Raw genomic sequence first — 20,722 nt, forward strand, 5'->3', positions numbered from 1 at the left:
CATTGGGTTTTAACTATGTACAGTTAACCAGATTTTACTGAGATTAGAGGACAATCTAGTCCATAATCGCAGGCAGGGGGGTTGGGGGTGGTGTTTGTGGAGGCTTAGTTCTTTCGTTTTATTCTCTTCTTTTCTGAATGAGCCAAGGGTACATAAAGAAAATATTTTGTCTTGTTTCTTTTGGTAGGACTGGCTCAAAGAGAATGGAACAGGCTAGTATGGACTACGAAGCACCGTTAATGCCATGTGGTTGTATCCTTCTCTGTCATTTTCTTACTTGTCATATAGAATATTTTAGAGTTATATACTATGATTATGAGTCCTGAGCTTTTTGAATCCAACAATTTCTGGTGCTTTAAGAAATTAACAAGATACCAAGAATATGAGGAAGGCTTCCATTAAGTATGAATTAAGAATAAAAAAAAGGAACATAATATATGAATGTGTGACTTGTTTTCAGATACTCTGGTAGCTTTTTCTCCTGCCTTTTATAATCCATCCAGGCTAGAGCTAGAGATCCATTAGCACAGTATCCAGCCAGTCTATCAAAGATAGAAGCAGCCTTCGTATTTTTGCATATCTTTGAATGTTTGTATCATTTTATATCTTTATTAAGGTTGATCAGAACTGTGTAATATTTTTGTGATTTTTCTTAATGTTTGTGGATTTTTAAGCTTAAGTTTTCCTAGATAAGTACAGCCTTTTGTGATAATACTTACTGTCATGCCATCCATCTATTTGATGGGCCTTTTAAATCCATTAGGCTATTCTAACCAAGTTTGGAGACAATGAGGTCTCAGCAATACTTATTTCCTACCAGTTTCATGAAAATTAGTGTCGGGGTAGAGCAAAGAGATACAAATGAGTGCTCCATTAGAGAAATGGACAGCACAGACTCCATCATTACGTTTTCTGCCATTCAGTTTAGGGACATATTTGCTGGCTGATTATCACCCATATAATTCAAAACCAGGCAAAGGCATGTTCAGGAAACATAGGAAGGCAGTAAAGACTCCAAATAGGAGCTATGGTGTTAATAAGTTGCAGTGTACAAGAAGGTAAGACCCACAATAAAAAACTTCGGTAGTTCTTCATCTGATGGAAGAACATATATGAACATGTATATATGTGAACATGTATAGATGTAAACATATATGGATAGACTTATGCCTAGTTGTGCCACCTGCAGATGTACATTTGTGTATTATCAGTGATGGAAAAGGCAGACTTCTTGTCTTAAAATAGTTTATTCAGAGATGTTTAAGACATAGTGAAGTCAGAAGTGAAAAACAGGGTTTTTTTCACTGTCTTAAACTGCAAATAAGAGTGTCTGACATCAAGATGTGAGCTGCACAATAATTTTTGAAACTGCAAATTAAATAGTCTGCTAGGACGAAGTATCACTATCAAATTTTTCCTTAATAGCTTTTTGCTTTTTAGTTGTTTTTCAGTTTCAGCTTCTGACAAGTTGGGGTGATCCATACTACATTGGTTTGAATGGACTTGAGTTGTTTGATGAACATGGAGACCAAATCTTACTAACTGAAAACAGTATCCTTCTACAGACCGAGCGCCTCTATCCCTTTCAGATACACAGTTTGCTCCCTGGCACATTATCATGTGGCATCACTTGCTACTTCTTCCAAATTGCCAGTTTATCCCATGTGATTACTCTGCTTGTATTTCTCTATATTCATGTGATGATACTTGTTTCCATATGTTTTAATGTATTCTGTATACTTTCAGAACATTTGTTCTCTGAATGGGATGCACTAACAAAGCAGGACAAGGTTAGAGAAGGGAAGGCTTAAAAAGGATATGGTATTTTTTGCTGTCAACATTTATTTCTTCTATAGTATGGAAGGACTAGAAAGTTTGATGAGCTATAATTCATAAGAAAAGGTTGAGCTCAGTTCTTTGTTATGGAATCTTTCATTGTGCTACAAGAAAGAAATTTTTCCTAACTCTTGTTCTGGAGCTTTAGGCTATTCTAGACACCCAATCCAGTTGTGAAGATAAGGGTTGAGACTTTGAATTTGATTCAGTGTTCCCTGGGTAACCAACAGAAGGAATGAAGGACATGTTTGAAAGATTCGTAGTCATCAAGGTTACACTTCAGTGCTCTGCATCAGCTAAAGTCTCTTAAGAGCTGAAAGCTTCATACCCCAACATATAATTCACGTAGCTCAGTCACATGGAAGAAACAGTTTCTTAGCCATCTAGAAAGGATAAAAAGCATGGATACTGCATGAATTGTATGTCTCTAAGGATCGTCATTGTCTAATAAATAGAGGATACGATGAAAAAGGTGATAAAGTCTTTTTCCTCAGTGCTGTTTTTATTTGTATCTTGTATGATACATGATGAACTCGAAACATCTGTAATGGAGAAGAAGCATTTTGAAATTGAAAAGTGGTAACAATTTTTTTTTAAGAACAAGGGATCCTTAGCTTTTAAACAGTATGTCTTTACAGTACAATACAATGCCAGGTAAAGATACCTTAGCTCATTTTGAAGGATCACCTGTTTCTGCCTGTACAGTAGTGTTGCTTGGATAGATTAGGATCCCCAAAAGAGCATATTTGTCTTAGTACAGTACTAAATGTGATAATTCAGTACTGAGTCTGGAGCAAGCTTTTCTTAAACAGTCGAGGCATTGCTGTGTTATTCCTTTAAATTCTTTATAAGTACTTACAGACTCAGGCCTTTTAGAAAGCAGGACAAGTGGAAATTAATGCCCCTCAAAGTGGATTGCTAGGGATTTCTAATTCTGAAGACAGTGCCATCCATCCACATTTCTTTGCATGTCTTTAACATACATATGTTTTTAACATAAATGTTCTCTTATGGAGAAAATCTGGTTACCTAAAAAGCCTGTTCAATAGAAGGTTTAATCTTTCCCTCTCAAAGAACTGAAAGAAGGCCTTATTAGACAGTTACTGATTTTTATCACAAAACTTGAGGAACTCAAGTGAAACCTAATCTGACTGATGACTACCTCCTGCAGGGATACTTTTCTTGAGATATGTTTCATATGAGGCGTTTTCACAAGTTCATGCTAAAAAAATGGGGCTTTGTCACAAAAAAGCTGGGAAGCGCCTATTCCTGATAAGGGAACTTTATCGATGAAGTCATAAATACATATTTGAAAATAAATTAAATGCAGCTAGTAAATTTATTCCTATTTGAAAAATAATTTTGAATGCCAGAATCTGTAAGGGTTGTCCTGCTTTTAAAAATGTGCCCCCAAGTTCCTCAGCCACCTATGTGAAGTAGTCAGAGTATTTTTAAAGTTTTACTGCTGTGGTGGTGAATACTTGCTCATGGAATCTGAAAGAGCAGTCATGAACTTTTGAATATGGTGTTTCTGAAATGTTCTTTTTGGTTATTTACGCTTAAAGTTTTTTTCAGATATTGCTGCTTTTCCAGATAGTGTCAACATTTTAGAAGATGTATCTGGAGACATCCGAACTCCAGACAAACTAATTGACAGAGTAAATGACACAACTGATGGCAGACATATGTGGCTTGCACCAGTCCTTCCTGGTTTGGTACATTTTCCCTTTTCATTCCATTTTAGTGACGTGCATAGATGTAGCTAGAAGCATAAAGGAAAGGGGGAGCATACATAATTTTTAGGTAAATTTGATATTAGTAAATGATGCTAAATCACTGCCTTTTAGAAGTTCTTTTTATTCCAGTTTCTCTTCACTGCACAGATAGCAGCAGTATAGACTTCCCAAGTTTGTAATCTCCTTCTGTCTCCATGGTGCAACAGCAGAAGAATTTCCAAGGCGCCCATAGATGTTTTTTCAGTTGCTATGATAAAGATACTGACAAAAGAGTTTAATATGCGTGTTTTGTGCAATAAACACCTTTCAAATGGGAGCAGAGTGGGATCTTAAATTCATTTTTACAAAAAGCAATGAATATTGTTCCAGCAGTAAGAATTTTTTTAATCTCATTATCTGTGTTGAATTCAAATTCATAAATTAGAGATGACAGACTTAGTATTTCATGTCCTAAGGCCCCAAGTGATTCAGCCCTTTTAGAAGCCCCATGTTTAAAATATGGAGCATCAGATACCTAAACAGGAAAAGCAGATAAACTTAGATGAGTTCTGACTTTGTTTTGGGAGAGGACGTTTTTTATGAGCCTGTTATGGACATTGTTAAGATGTATTTATTTCTTACAAGAGGATGGATTTCAAAAGTAACAAAATGTAAACCTGACGTGTGGTATGTTGTAGCTTACTGTGTTGGAAAAATCCTTGCTCCATATGTTACAGTTATTAGAATATTAAAAGCAAAGAATTAAGTCACTTTTGGAAATACTTCATATATCATTATATGTTGTAATGCAGTGGGTATAATTAAGATAAAGCTTTTAAGTATACTTGAGAATACTGACCCCTTGCATTTCTTAGAAAAATGGAAGGTCTGTGTAATGCTTGAGGCTCCTGCTGTGTAGATCCCGCATCTTGAGTCCTGGTAATTAATTTGATGGCATGCTCAGATATCCTTTATAACACCATGAATGGTTGATCTGACAACCATCTGAGTTTGCTCATGTCCTTATAAAAGACATGCTTGCAGAGACTCATTTTGGCAAAAAGGAAAGTAACAGTACCTGGAGTTCTAGCACATATGCATACACTGCTTTGTGTTGTTATGTCTAACACCAAAGTTCTGTAGAAGAACATAAGAACAGTATTAAAAGGGTAAATTGATAAAGTGTGATATGCAGGAGGGAAGAGTAAGCAATTTAGTGGTGCTTTCTGTCCTTAAACTGTAGCAAATGATACCTTTTCAGGATCCACATAGTACTTTTCTCTCTTCCATCTTCCATGGTATGGTTGTACAGCCAGGAAGTGCAAGTGGATTAAGCAATCAGCCTATCCGTGATCATCTTCTGTAGTTGGGATGCTGAACCAAAGCTTGTGTATACTTACATCCTCATTGCTAGTCTGTTTTGAAACATGCTGGTTGCCTAGAAAGCTGAATAAACTCTTTGCTATATTGGAAGGTTTGAAAGCTTTAAGGAAATTTTACATTATAGCCTTTCTTTTCCTTTCTAAACATCTTTTCCTTTCTAATTCTAAAAGTGTTTTTATCTTTTGCAAATGTATTACTAATGTAAGTACAATTTGAATTCTTTGTTCCCCTGTTACTGATTGTCATTTTATTTATTTGTTTGAGCATATTTTCCATCAAATCTATCATTTGCTGTGAGACTAACAATTGCTATTGGAGACTATGCCCAAATTGTCTTCTGGAAAATCACAGATACAAACATTTCTATTGATCACATCTACATTTCTTTCTTCAGTAAAAAAAATGCATAATGATTTAATACAATTAACAGTATCTTCTCCAGTGCGTCAAAGGATTAAAACTTCAGAGGATGCTGGAGATGAAGCTTCTGATACGACGGCCCAAAGTTAATATGGTAGCTCATAAAAGGAATAGCATAGAATTAACTGTAATAGGCAAGATTGGTTTCCTACAGCCTAATCTTTGGTCTTAACTTCTTGACATTAATGTCACTGAAAATAAAATGAACAATACCTCAAGCAATAATTGGTTAGCCAGCATCTGGAGAATTGTCTCTACATTCCTATTAGTGTACCTCACACAAAAATTGCAAGATTTCTGCAAGAGCTTTCAAAGTCAGAGGATATAGGAGAAATTTTAGTCTTGCAAATAGAAAGGTGGATGCCATTCATGTTTGGTAGAAAGAAATGGAAGAGAATTAGGAATAGAATAGAACAGAACTGAACCGAACCTAACCGACCGAACCCCAGCTTGTCTTATCCTGAAGCACATGTCTGTATTTGGTTGATGAAATACTCATAAATGTGTCTCTCTACCCCTCCTCCAGTTGACTAGCAGTCCAGGATGACAAGCTCAGGTGTAGATGTCATCTTCTGATGAGTTATAGGTACATTTGAGAGGGCAGCTCCGGGGTAGAGACAACATCCATGAATTATCAACAGAGATGATAGCTGAACTTAAATCCTTAGCATCAGTTATCTGCTCTTTAGCTATATTACTTTAAATATGGACCTCTTTTGATGCAACATACATGAGAATTTAATTTCTTTGGGGAATTTGTGCTGTTAAATATAAATTAATTCTCTTTTACAGGTGAATAGGGTATATGTAATTTTTGATGTACCTACTACTGTGTCAATGATCAAGTTATGGAATTACGCCAAAACTCCTCAGAGAGGTGTGAAAGAATTTGGTGTAAGTAGTTTTTGTATGCATTTTGTATGTTCTGGTGAGTCAGCTTGCTTGATTTCTGTACTTATTTTCACAGTTTACTGAAGTGTGATTCCATATAATCTCAAAGGAGGGGATTCATCTCATTTAACTCTGCATTTAGTATTAAAATGACTAATCTATGCCAGTCATCTGTCCTCCCTTTCTTGTCCGGGGAAAGAACACTTTATCTGATTTTTTTCTTAGATAATTGTCTTAAGACAGGATAATGCTTTTCTTTTTCCACTGACTATAAAGCAGGCCTGGAAGACTAGTTTAAACTACAAACCCAAGTTTTAGACAGCTGAAGTGAGGTGAGATTCATTAATTGGTAGATTTAAGAGTGATTCACTCCAGTTAATAGAATGGCAATTATGTAAAACATGAAATACGTTTTTAATTACCTACTTGAAAGCTGCATTAGAAACATCAGTGAGAAGACAGAAATTTGGGGGAAAAAAAAATCAAACCCCAGCAGCGAATAGAGAGAAATGGAAGTTTTAATGAACAAAAGCTAAACTAATGACCGTTTGTGAAACAAATAGGGCAAAACGATTTCTAGGTAATTGATAGAGACAGCTGCTGAAAGTGATGCCTGATTTCTGGATGTTTTGTTTGTTTGTTTCTTAAATATCTTTAGCTTCTGGTGGATGACTTGCTTGTCTACAATGGGATTCTGGATATGGTGAACCATGTAGTATCAGGCATCCTACCAACCTGTGATCCAGTGGTCCCGTATCATACCATTCTCTTTACAGATGATGAGAAGATTTGCCATCAGGAAAAGAGAACTGTTATTAGGTATGTGAGTGGATCTTGATCGGAAGAAAGAATCTTATTTTCACAAAATGTTTTTATGTGACTTATGTCAGTAATATGTGTATTGCTGTAGAAAATTCCCTTCCAAAGCATACTCAGCCTCACTTAATGAGAAATAACCAATATTTTTTTAGGTAACAGGATCAAATTACCAGCTTTATTTGTAAGCATTTTTTTAGCACTTACTGGGATTCATGATTCATATTTACATACGTTTTCATGGAAGCTTACAGTAATAAAAGAAAGACGTTAGGCTTCCTTAGAGAAGAAATAATAAATCCCAATGATATTACATGGAGGAAAAAAACCCCAGAAAGTTAATGAAAAAGAACCGAACATCAAAAGTAAAGAAAAGGAAGTCCTCTGATTTGGCACAGATACTAATTAAGGAACCCGAATTCTACTATTTTATAAATGTTCTAAAATAATGAACTTCAGAAATGAGAAATGAATTACATTCAGAGGAATGACACTTTGAAACCACTAAGTTGGCAATCTCACAGAAATTGTGATGAAATGCAGTGAAAAATGCACTTATATTTAGAAGGTCAGGATTGATAGGGTCTAAAAAACAGTCCTTAGCAAGGAAAATAAAGATTGAAAGAATAATTTATTTTAAATGAGATTGAAAAGTGAAAAATCGAAAGCTTATAGAAATAAACACTTTCTTATACATTGCACAGCTAACAAATAGAATGTCTTGCACATACATCACTTGGAAAAAAAAGGCGACAGTTTTGCATTCAAAAATGGCACATAATTAATTCAGAAGAATATTCAGGTATTTAGAAATAAGTGGAAGGAACGTAAGCTGTCCTGATTAAGAACAGAAGTTCACATTTGCCCACAGGATTTGTGTTCCTGTGTTTCTCTAAACCATTGGTTCTTGGCCACTGGTACTATCAGATGTTGAAATAAATTATTATTGTTTGGATGTATTGTGTTAGACTCATGGTTTTGTACAAGTGGCTGTGTTGTCATGGTAAAGTTGGAGGTAAACAATTTTTCAAATGAAAAGGTTACTGAAAGGAAAATGTCTTGAGAAAATATGAGTTTTGAGAAATTTTTCAGTGGGATATAAAAAGGAGGAGGAGAAATGAACGTTTACTTTCTTTAGCTTAGCATCTTTCTATGAGTAGTTATTTTATTGGAAGCAGAGAAGCACCAGCTGTAATCCTAGATCTTTTCCACATAACCTCCTTTGCACATATTTATAAGACATATATCCTTTGATTTAGTTTTAAGAGGGGGGTCATGTAAACTGCATGATCTATTTTCCAGTCAAGAACATGCTGAGTCTCTTCTCTTCTAGAAGCTCCTCTGTGCAGGAGCTTTCCTGGTCTTTCTTCTTAGCCTGTTTTGCAATCTTCTTTTCCTTTTTTTCACCTACTACCCTACTAAAATATAGGGTACTTTAGCAATAGAAGACAAATCCCTTACTACATGCTGGATAATATCCCTCCAATTTAAAAATACTCTTCAGCTTTTATATATTATTACTTCGGATTTTGGCCTATTCTCTTTCACATGTCACTGTTCAGTATTTTATGAACTCCAAACTTGAGTCTGATATTATCAATAGTGCAAGTTCTGATTTACTGCAGTATTGGTTCTCCTGTTTCACTCTGACAGTTTGAGAGACATTACATTTTTCTCCAAAAATAGAAACCTATTTTGTGCAGTATTTGTAGAGAAAAGAAAAATATACTTTTTTTTCCAGAGGCACAGATGTTTTGGTTTTGTCTGTGTGAAAGGGAGATGTTATTAGTGATGTTTTCTTTAACTTTCAATTCAGCTCACATTTTTTCTGTAATTTGTTTAATTTAACCTTGAAGTTATTACTACTTTCCCAAAAAGGAATTGTTAAAATTTTGCAGCAGCCTCCTGCAAACAAAATTTGTCACAGTAAATTAGTTTTGCTTAGTTCAGAAAATTTTCAAATAATGCTATATCAACACTACAAGACACTGTTAAGTTCCATATAGGGATTTTTATACCCTCTTTGTACAGCACTGATTTAAAATCTCACTTTGGTTAATGTGGTTCAAGCTGTGTAGGCAAGCAAGAAAATTGTAAGTGAGTATGATACTTATATTTGAATGTGTGCCTGAATGAATGCCACTAATTAAAACTGGCAAGAAGTCCTTCAGGTGGATGCAGACAGAATGCCTTTCCTTTCTAGATAGTCTCATATAATGTGGCTGTGTTTCATAGCTTTGTTTAGCCTCCAGGACCTAAATAACTTATTTGGTAACCTTTTTCATGATACATAACTTTTCACAATGTTGATTATTTTGGCTATTGTACTGATTTAAATCTTTTCAGCAATCATGTGGGAGATCAGGATGTACGAATGATGAATGAAAATGAGATTGTCACAAACAGCAAGAAGAAACAGGTTGTGGCTGATCCAGGTTAGTTCTGTGTTCTACAGTTTTCTTCTGCTCACTTTCTGCTGAGATGGGATGGATAATGAACATTGTTACAGACCTAAACTGGGAAAAGTGGGGAGACTTACACCTCTTTCATATATCTAGCTCTACTTTTTCTAACATAGGAAGGCAAACCAGGAATGTCAATACTCCGGTGGATTTTTATTCTATATCTAAATCTGAAAGTGGATGATATAGCTTATACCAACACACAGAGAAGTCCTCAGGAAAGAAACTGACCAAAGATAAACTGAAAACTGGTGTTAATTATGCAGGTTCATAGATAGCTTTTGGAATAATAGGCTCATTGCATCCCCACTGGCCTTCTAAGCAGCTTCTGAGATGATGCATATGTGTGTCACGATTAGCTGCTTGTTACTCCTCAAGCAAATCCAAAATCATGGTAAGTGTAACAAGGGGGAACACATGTTGACTTTATTCTTCCCACTGTCTTTCTGGTTGGCCTTTTCTCTTACAAAGTGATAATTAAAAAGACAACCTCTTTTTTTCCCAAGGAGAAAGAGTAGATTGTATTTATAGTCTGAAAATTCCCAGTCATTCATTGTAAATTACTCAGAATAACTCCCTAAATACATTACAAATTCTCAGCCAAGCTGGTATATTCATGATTGGTTTTCTCTCCTGAGCATGACACTTTCTCCAATTAGTTCCTCTAGAAAGTGTTAACAGAAATTATTTGATGGCTTTTAATAACAGTTGTGTTGGAGAAGGATTTGAAATGCCATTGCCTGTACAAATACAGCTTCAAAGTTATTACTATATTAGCGCTAGCTGCATCAAAAGTGTTTTGAACATCTCTGTGCCTGTTGTAATGGCATCCTGGGTTCCAGTACAGACATACCCTATGTCCACTAAAGAATAGCTGTCATCGTCATGGCCATCACATCTATTGCCCAAGCATTAAGGATGCACAACGCCTCTGAAGTCATCAGTTGAGGATTGCCTATCACCATCTGCCCCATGTCTCCTCTGAGTACTTACTGGTATCAGCTGCAGTGGTTGATAACAGATTCGTAGAATGATTTGGGTTGGAGGAGACCTCACGGTTCCCCTCCTGAGGGAGGGTCCAACCTCCTACTCAGAACAGTGTCAACATTGAATTCAGACCAGATTCCACAGAAATGTGATTCCATAGGACTGTGAAAAAATTGTAGCACTCACTGTCAATGTAAGAAACATTACCGAGAAGAGTAGCTTAGTTTTCATTCTGGGATGGAAAGAGAGATGGGCATGTTCCTTCTGTATTTTATTCTATGGCTTCACTGTAAATACAGGTACAGTCTTAAAACAGCACTCAATTTTCCTTAACAGCTTTGCGTCCCAAAACCTGCATATGTGAAAAAGGACTGCAGAGGAGGAAAAGATAACATTGGAAAGTCCTGAATACATCCAGCCCTAAATAACTGCAATCTAGATCTCCAAGATATGTATCATCCAAATGGAACATTTTTCCGTATCTGCTGCTGCTGAACCACCTCCTGTCTTATGAGAGGAAGTTTTATTTGCTACAGGAAATTTTCTTCAGTAATGAAATTTAAAGCATGAATTCAGTTTTCTGGGTTTTTTAATTGTCATTATCTGTCTGACTGTTTTTTCCTCCTCTCTTAATTGAAAATCCAGGGAGAAAGGAACATAAAGGAGTGAGTGGGAACCTTATTGCTAGCTGACAAGTGTTCCTGCCATGTACCAAGAACTTGGGTGAAGCAGGATGGTTATAACAAGAGCTCTTTCAGAGTATTTCTCAAACTTTAATTCCTAAATCCTAGCTGGATGGTCACAAAGCTCCGCACTAGAAGGAAGTGTCTGCTTTGTTTCTGATGCCTGTAAATAGTTCCTTGGGAAACGTACTTAAAGGAAATATTCTTTACCTCTTGATTTCTGGGCTGCCACTGTGTTGATGCCATGGCTGTCTCTAGGGGCTGACACTGTTTCTGACATCTGGAGCATGCAGAAGTGTGTTGAATGCTTTTAGAAAATGGAGATCAGGAAGTGGGTTTATCAAGGTTTAATAAGTAGGTTTCAGCTGTCACTTCCTTCATCTTTTGCAGTGAAATAATTATTTCTTTCATTATTTCACTACCATGAAAAAAGAAAAATAGGTGTTTTGCCTGAAATGCCACTAACAGGCGCTCTACACATTCTTCAGAGTCCTCCTGCTACAGAGCAATGTTATTTTCTCCTATTTTGCCTGAATTTATTATATGAATGAGGAGGCCATACCTCTGTGCTGCACCAAGCAGATCTGTGGCCACCAACATATCATCACTTTTGACAAATAGTAAATGGATTTTAACTAGCAGAAGGAGTAAACCGCATTTTTAAACACAAAGTACCCTGTATATGTAGTCATTTAAACAAAACCTCTAACCAAATAATTATGCTGCAGGATTTGTAGCTATGCAAAAGTATTTTTCACTGAAAATTTGTACGTTGTGACAACCTGTAAATCTCTTCCATAGAAGATTCTTCCTTTCTCGTTTAGAACTCGCTCATTGTTTTCAGAGAGAACTGAACACTCTGAAGTCAGTATATACTTTTAGACATGAAACAGAGATATACTACTGCAGCTCCTGATACAGAATTAAAATGTTCTGTTTCCTGTTCTGTACTGAGTCAGGAGTGCAATATCTTGTATATTGCCTATGAAAAGCGTACTTCTTAACTGGTGTTGGCTAAACTGAAAAGACACAGGATAGCAATGCATTTCCCAGATTTCTGTGTATTGATGGAGCAACAAAATGTATTTTGTACTAAATACAAAACACTTCTAAATGTAAAATAGTGTGAGTATATTGTACTTTGTTGAAAGGCTCTTCCCAAACTGCACTGACAAAAGAACCCTCTGTCATTCTGAGAACTGTCTCCCCTTGTGTTCTCAGATAACCATCATGTGCAACTCCAAAATGAAAAAGAGGAGAAGCTGCAAGGGGGGTTACTAGTAGAGCTAAGAACAGATATAAATGTATGGGTTTGGAAGAGGAGAGGCTATAACAGCAAGGTTTTTAAGACTTAAGGCACAATCACAGATTTGTCATGTAGGCAATCTCTAGATGAGATGAGACCTGTCGCGTTGTTTGTTCTTCTGAGAAAATTGCATTGAATGTGAAGATAAATGAAATCCGTCATGTTTCCTGGCACAGAATAGCATCCTTCTTATTGATTAGAAAAGGTATGAGGGGGAGAGTACTTTCTATGCTCATCTGTCTTCTCTGTATCTGTCTGGAGCATTTCAAGTCCTATGTGATACACTAATGATTTTTCAACCCTAAGCCTTTGAGGTAAGTCCAGGTTTTGTAAATTATTGCAAAATACCCGGTCAAGCTCAGATAGGTCACGGTTCTCTCTATTGTCTGTTTCTCTGCCACCAACTCTTCCTCACCGGTCAGTTGGTAACTGCAGCCAGTTTTCACACCTTTTGCCTCTGGAAATCTGTAATGTATCCAGTGCAGCTGGTCTGGCACAGAGAGTATTGGCTTGTACCTTCCATCAGACTCTCCTAGCAGCTTCTTTTACTCATTCAAGAGATTCCCCACAATTGCCACGCTGTGGAAAGACCATGAAAGTTTTTAAAATAGTTCCAGAAAATTGTTAAGTTGTGGAACATCCTCCCCTGCAGTGTCCCTGTCTGAAAGAAGGGTTTGCCAGCCTGCGCTCTGCTCTGGGATGACATACGCCACCAAGGCAAGGCCTAATGAAGTCCTTGAGTCTAGTCAGTCATATATAGAAAGTAGCATAATGTTTAGAAAATACTTCATTCATGTCTAGGAGAGATGTCAGCATTTGCCCTCCTAATTGGAGCCGAGATGTAATGACCCTTTATATAACCAAAGATAATTAAGTGTCCTAGTCAGCCCTATATACACAAACATAGATACTTGACTCATTTCCACAGTGAATCAGGGTTAAAAAAGAAAAGTTTCATTCCATTTTTCACCTTTTTTTAACTAACTAGTCACAAATACATTCATGTCAGACTAGCATTTACAGGAGGGAGAAGAGGAAGAGTAAACACGCAATCAAGAAAATCCCCACGGAGCACTTCAGTCAATGTCAGGCACAGTTTCAGCAAGAGTAATTCAGCAAGAATGTGCACAGTAACATCATTCGACATTGTCAAAAGCATGGCAAAGGAAAAGGAGGGATTAGTATGAATTCTTGCTGAAGCCTTTGATGTAAATTATTAAACTTTCGCCCAGTTCCAATTTCTGCACCGCTCAAAAACCTTTATGTCATAGTTGCTCACCTTTACCTGTAGTGACTTGCATTAAAGGGGTTGGATCAAGATAACAGAAATGAGTTTGTTTGTCCCTCAGTGACACTGAGAAGGGCAGAGGATAAAGAAATAATCTGTGAGGAAGTACGTGTCATGCTGCCTAGTTTTTGGTCTTTAAAAAGATGTTTTTATCAGTCTTCACTGTGTAATCTGAAAACCGGAATGCCTGGGAAGTCCTGCAACTTCTGTTATCAATTTCTGCCTTTTGTGGTTTAATCCAGTAGAATTTAAACAGCAGTGAGAAGTACCTGTCTGTGGACAAGGGAGCAAGCAGTGATGCAGACAGTGTAAAAGGCAGCATAGAAGACACTGAAGTTTGTGTATTACTGAGTCAGGACACTAATCCTCATTTTGGAGGATGAACCCATAAGAGCTATGTGAGGAGCTACATACGGCAGCTAAATTAAGCCGAGCTCTTCTCATGGCTTAGGCTAAGCCTGGACATAAAATTGCACCACAGCATTCTGCGTAGGTGATGCTGCTTTTTCTGTAAGATTTCCTGGTCCTGCTAGGCTTTTACTGTGTTCCTGGTGTGTTGGTCATTCCCCATAGTGACGTTCAGCCCTGTCATTTCAGGGATGTATGCTAGACTGGTAACATCTGCAAGAGCCTGACAGTGCCAATGAGCGACTGGGTGTTGTGAGATTGGACTGAGATCTTGTACGCCAGGTAACACACTGAAATGACCAGCGATAGGTCTCGCTGCCAGTGATGATGTGAGTATGAGATCAGTGGTTGAGGGAGGTTGAATGTTGAGTCTTTAAACCTTCTTGCGTTACCAGGAAAAGCTCACTTCTCAGCCTAAGCCAGGTAAGAGCAAATGTGAAGTGCTGTATGGACATCTGAATTCTGGCTCATGCAGGGGATGAAGTCTGCTTTCCCTTTGGTTGAGTCAGTGGCTTTTACTGTGTAAGACAGAAACATCTCCCATTCCCTCCTGCTATCTGCTTCAGCAATCCTCACTGTTGGAGGCACCTCTCTACGGACCTGGGGAATATAGCAAGTGATTAGAGTTCAAACCAGCAGTGGTGTGAGCAGACACGTTGTGTAGGGATGCCTTGGGCTGGCCTCCATTTTCTGGGGCTGCTGATCCGGGAGGCAGAGCTCTAACAGGAGCTGCTCTTCTGGTAACAGTCACTGAAGTAGCCAAATCTCTTACACTATTCTTCAAAAAATGTGAACTCCAGAACACACTGCCTAGTAATGGCTTCCCCAGTACTATAGATACTGTAACTATGCAGACTAGAGCATTTGACGCACCTTCCTGTATTCCCTTTTAGCTTTTTTCGTCATGTCTATCTTTTAGCTGCATCATTATGCTTAAAAGATCACGCCTTTTGTCTTCCAAAACAGTCCCAAAGGACCTGTTCAGAATCATTGTTCCTTGTCTTGCAGGTGTGACCAACCTGGTTCGCTCTTCAGATGTATGTGCTCAGGTGTATTACAACATTGGTTTCATTTCATCTAGTTTCCCATACGTCGGCCACTTGCTATCTGTGATCTGTGGTGTCACCAACCCCTCCGATCACAGCACAGTGGCTCCCGTTTGCATGGGGCCCTCCTTTCTAGGGGTGCTGGTGCTCCATGTCTGCCTGCTTGGCTATTGTCCATTCAAAAATGCTGCAGAGATAAGTGTTCATTTTGGAGATGTGCACTGACAAGTCTCCTCTAAAGAGCAGAGAGGGAAGCAGAGAGGAATATAACATACTGGAAGAATGTTTGCTTCCATTTGAGTGCTGAGGTCCTGGTATTCAGAGCACAAGAAGGAGGGTTCCTGGCTCAGTGTCTCTTTGCCCATTTCTGTGACTATTTGCTTGTTTGCTGAGAAATGACTTACAGCCCATGTGAGACACAAACATCCCTTTATCACGCAGCTTGTATCACCCTAATGGAATTCTGTCAGCTGAGGATAAAATGTGGACTAAGAAAGCAATTATAGAGTGAATCTCCTAGCTGCAGGAAGAGCTGAGAGATGGGGACAGAGTGCCCAGCTGGAGTAATTTCCTGTCCGACTGGCCTCTAAATCTTGCTGGGAAGAGATCAATTTTCCACCCTTGTCTAATAGCATCAGCTCCAGTCACCCTGGCTCGGGACCCTGTGAAGTGCTGCAGTGTTGAGACCTAGGCATAAAAGGAAACATTCACAATTTGTGACTTCTTTCTTACTGACCTAGAAATTACTGGAAAAAAGGGGAAACAAGGCTTACAGACCCTCTGGCCGATGGCTCCCCTTCTTAGCTCCTGGTTGAAGGAGAGGACTGACCATCCCGGTGATCAGCGGGGTAGGAGTTTCCCAGCCTGGACTATTTCTTCCAACACTACACGGTCCTCCACCCATAGCTCACTGCTTTGGCTCTAATTAGGAGAGGAAAACCACCACCTCATGATCTGAGGTGATCTAGCAGCCTTCCCCAGGTATGATATTTATTTCTGGAAGGTCCCAATTATACAGTGAGACCGCAGTGAAATCTTGCCTTTAGCTTTCAGTTCGCTCAAGGTCTCTTTGGTGTGACTAAAATCAACTCGACTCGCAAATTCCTAGTGTGCATCTCTGCTCTATTGCTCATGGGACTTCCAAAAATGTCAGCATGCACAGATTTTGTGCAGTTTTCCCAAGAGGTCGGGCATTCTGGGGAACCATAAACCTAAGGAGATATGTCAGAGAGATACACTTAACTTGTGCTCTACTCTTCCCTCTTACTCATATGTGATCTGTTGTTTTAGAGCTCCGTTGCTTGTGTTCCTTAGCTTATCTGGATTTAACTGGAAAAGGGGCTTCACAGCGGTTTTTGAAAGTTCATCATGCTGGGCTAAGCATGTGGAGGAGAATGTCAGAGGACGCTAAAGGAACTTAGAAATAGCCAAATCTCCATCTTCTCAGCAAGGAAGGCGGTTGCTACCTGAAAGTCTTCTGGCCCTGGGGGAAGCAGGGGGTGGGCGCAGTGCTAAGGAGAAGGTTTAGGTCTGGACGCTACATCTCAGAGCCACTGTAAGGGCCAGGAAGAGCCTGGTACTCAGCTGCTGCCTCCTGAGCGTGTGAGCCCAGCTGAGTGTTACGGACTGAACTGATCTCCAAACTGTATGCCAGTCAGTACAGCTGGAGCTGAAACAGATGTTGGTCAAAGGTTCAGACGGAAAGCAAGCGTGGTAGGCATAAGGGTAGGGGAACACAGAAGAAGCTGGTATGGCTGTGAAGTTTTCTCAGGGAGATGATTCTTCACCCAAGGGGAGCATTGTGCTTGGGAGAAAAGATGGTCCCTGTGGTACAGATAATGAACTGGGAGCAGTTGAGCCCTTTTGCACTAAGATTTCTCTTCTGCCTGATAGCAGCATAAGGTGGCTGCCAGAAGAGATGTTTCTGCCTGTAACAAGCCGGGGAAAGAACTTTCATCTTGAGCAAGAGAGAGCTTTCGTCTTTCATCAGAAAGGGTGAGGACTGAGGCAGCGCTGGCACAGCAGCTTTACGGAGTGTACAGAGTGGTTGGCAGAAAAATGAGTCAGCCAGCACAGCGAACTGAGCTGAGACGCTGACGGCTGTCAGCCCCGCTTGCTTACAAGTGTGGCTTAGCAAGTGTAAAACACTGATGGTGCTGTTCCTGCCTGTTATTATTCATGGCTCTGTGCTCCCATTCATCAAAGATTTCCCTGGCTGCTTTCTGCAATTACACACCTTCTTTTTTACCTTACAAAAGTCAGACCAGGTCATACTGGGCTTCATCCAGTTCGATGTGGAAAACCTCTAGGGATGGAGGCTGCACAACAATCTGTTTTAATACTTGACTGTCCTAATAGGGAAAAAGTTTTTCCTTTGACACATAATAATCTATAGTTGCCCCCACTGATTAAAGGCCTAGATCAGTGTGGATAAGACTTCTGGCATTGTGGAAAGGTCATCTCTGCTGTCGTCATCTAGCCGTATAATAATAAATTCAGTGTCCCAACTATAATATCAGATTTACAGATTAGCAGAAGTCTCATGATCTGCCTCTTTCCTGGTCTGCTGGAAGCACTGCTAAAAATAGAGTAAGTAGCAAAGCTACCTGAAATGGTATAAGCCTAAACAGTAGTAAAAACTAATCTACAGTGAATGTCAGTTCTGGCTTGTTTCCAAAGGAATGCTTTTGGGTGGCTTGCTGTATACTGGAAATTGTTTGGTAAGGATTAGTTGGTGAACTGATGAATCAAACTGACATTTCCATTACCAACAGGAGATCTGTCTGTGGCCAGAATTCATGGAGAAGGATGTGGGACGATAGTAAGACTTTTCATTATGTTTGATATTGTCAGAGAAATTAAATAGCTCCTATTATTCATCTGTCTGGGGTGGTAACATATCTGAATATTAACATGAAATGGGAAATCTGATCAAAACCCACTGACCCAGCAAGGCATTGATATGTATTTTAATCACTGTCTTTGGGACATTGAGAAAATGTACTCTTCACAAAAAATCTGCAAGAAGCTAAGATCTGCTCAGTACTGTGCTTGGGTAGATCAATGCATGTTCTGTCCTTGTGTATTCTGTCTGAAGTCCTTTGGGATCCCCCAGTGTCACTATTTTTCCTCGGGGAGTAGCATTAAGGCCCTAGGGAGATCCGCACCTTGGTCATCTGCTTGTGGTTTGAGAATACGGGTCGGGGAACGACTTGTTGGACACTTGTTTGCCTGTCAGAGTCCGAGGGGAGGCGAGGTCCGTAGGGGAGGGCTCCAGCTCATAGTGAAAAAGTAACCACCTATAGAAGCATATGGATATAAGAAATGGAGAAGGGTCTCTGGACCCAGTTTCACCTTGGGAAACAAAGACTGTAGATTTAATGTGAAAATTACTGAAGTAAAGTTGAATTGGAGTGTGCAAAAGGAACTAGGTATATAAATGTATAGAGAAAGAGAACACATCATGAGAAGCAGGCATTCACGTAGGAAGAATGGAGAAGGGATTAATGGTACTGCCCAAGCCCTTGTGACTCAGATTTCAGTTAGGATTTTGCTGATAATTAATATAAAGATGTTGACAGTTGCCTAAAACTGGTTCTACTATATTTTAAGTCATAAACCAGAAGGCCTGGTGGACTTGTTTTGCAGAAAGCGTTCATCTTATGCAGGGGTATTATTATTATTAACAGTATGAAGGGGTAAGCATGAGGTCATAAAATGTATGATTCAGTGACTGATTTTGACTGCAGTTATGCATTAGAGATATTAATGAGAAATCTGAAAAATGAGTTGGCAACGCATGTAGATCTAACCATAGTAAAGGGTCCTCCAAAACAGGGCCACAGAAACTTTGCCATTTATTCTTCTTTATCCAGTGATGCAGACATAAATTAAGTTTCTACAGGCTGATTAGCCTGTGGAGAGCTCCCATCTAGATGATCTCCTAGCACAGTGCTACTGGGAGAAGAAAAAGCCTCAGATTTTCCTGGGAGAAGAAAAAGCCTCAGATTTTCCTATGCTGGATCTGATCCACAAGTGATTCCAATGCAGGTTGTTTGTATGGCTTCTCTCTCTTTTTTTTTCCTTTTTTTTTTCTTTTTTTTTTCCTTTTTAATTTTTGTCAGATGTTTGTTGTATTGCAATGGTTTGGTTTTTGCAGCACAGATATTATTATTCGGTTTCTTTTACTAGAACACTATCTGATCAGAGGGGTTGGACCAGTTGACCTCCAGAGGCTCTTTGCAGCCTAAATTACTCTGTGATTCTATGACCAGTATGGATCAGGACCCTCTGTTTAACATAACTTATCTGCTGTAGAATCTGTCTGCCAGCTGAAGCCTACTGAGCCACAGCATGGTGAATATTAATAGGTTGCTTATTTAATGCAATCAATCAGTATAAACTGCAAATCGCCTGAGGCTGGAAGAAGTATTCATGTCCTCGCACTTCTGACTAGACATCTGCTCCTAGAGATGACACAGGGGAAGACAACCTGTGCCGTGGCTCTTAGCTCCTCAGGTTACATGCAGGGATGAATACATAAGAGAGAGTGCATGTTACTTGAGTAAGTGTAATACTAATGAATCTCTGGATTTGGGTGCGACTGGAGAATAGCAAATGTAATGCCTCTAGTTAAGAAAGGAAAGAAAAAAATCATTTGGTCTGGTATTGGGTCTTCAGACCTGAAAGTACATGTTCAAGGAAAAAAATAGAGTTATATAGTTTAATGGAGAATAGATGGAATGCAACATAGATTTATAGACTAATTTTTCACTATGTGTCTGATTGCCTTCTCTGTCTGTCTCTATGCCAGTGAAGGTGATTACGTTTTGGAGACAAGGCTTATTTAGGCTAAGGAACAATGCAGGCACGGTGCAAATCAGTATGAATTGTCCAAGAAGAACAATGGCTGAATCTTTTTAACTGTCAGAATAATGGGACTGTGTAATTGCCTTTCTGTCTGAATACCAGGCAGCTAGACCTAAAGTCTTGAGGCAAAGCATGCTTGTAACAGGACACATTTCTGGCAAGTGCAGGATGCTGAAAGTGAAAGCAAAAAAAAACGCTTTCATGCCCGTTTATTTAAGATACCGCTGTCTTACTTCTGTTATGCTGACTCAGTTTTGTTGCCCTCCGAGGAGAAGGGCTCTTTCTGCAGGTGTAGGCGGTCAGCCCTCACCCTCCTGTTCTGTTAGGAGTGGGTGACTATAGAAAAAATAGGCTGGATGCAGCAAAGCTCTTCAGAATTGTGGGAAGACAGCTGTGTTTCTCTCCCCCAGCAAACCTAGGTAAGCAAAGCTAGCAAGGAAAGCTAAGGCTTGTAAAAGGATGAAAGGACTTGGTAGTGCACAGGAATACAAAGAGCAGGAAGGGCTCAGGAAAATGAGTAGAAAATTAGTGGGTTTTTCTCCCTGTAGAAAAATGAGGGAAGGTGGCTCAAGTACTGGAGATGGTCACAGAAGTGCAGATAATGTAGTAACC

General features: G+C 39.0%; 1 protein-coding gene across 5 annotated transcripts in view; it reads left to right on the plus strand.

Annotated features, from left to right (window-relative positions):
• KATNIP (katanin interacting protein) overlaps positions 1-12,652 on the plus strand; it is a 65,037-nt gene extending 52,385 nt beyond the window's left edge. For 4 of the 5 annotated variants that reach the window (XM_075059333.1, XM_075059329.1, XM_075059332.1 and 1 more), the window contains exons 20-26: positions 188-252; positions 1,441-1,551; positions 3,412-3,551; positions 6,147-6,248; positions 6,904-7,064; positions 9,408-9,496; positions 10,847-12,651. In XM_075059333.1, coding sequence (XP_074915434.1) covers positions 188-252; positions 1,441-1,551; positions 3,412-3,551; positions 6,147-6,248; positions 6,904-7,064; positions 9,408-9,496; positions 10,847-10,902 — 724 coding nt within the window. In that variant the 3' untranslated portion in view covers positions 10,903-12,651. Of the gene's footprint in view, positions 1-187; positions 253-1,440; positions 1,552-3,411; positions 3,552-6,146; positions 6,249-6,903; positions 7,065-9,407; positions 9,497-10,846 lie in introns of all 5 variants that reach the window. The other variant, XM_075059334.1, reaches the window with a different exon arrangement.
• Positions 12,653-20,722: the final 8,070 nt, after the last annotated feature.

The sequence above is a fragment of the Buteo buteo genome, chromosome 29, assembly GCF_964188355.1.
Source record: "Buteo buteo chromosome 29, bButBut1.hap1.1, whole genome shotgun sequence".
NCBI classification, from domain to species: Eukaryota; Metazoa; Chordata; class Aves; order Accipitriformes; family Accipitridae; genus Buteo; species Buteo buteo.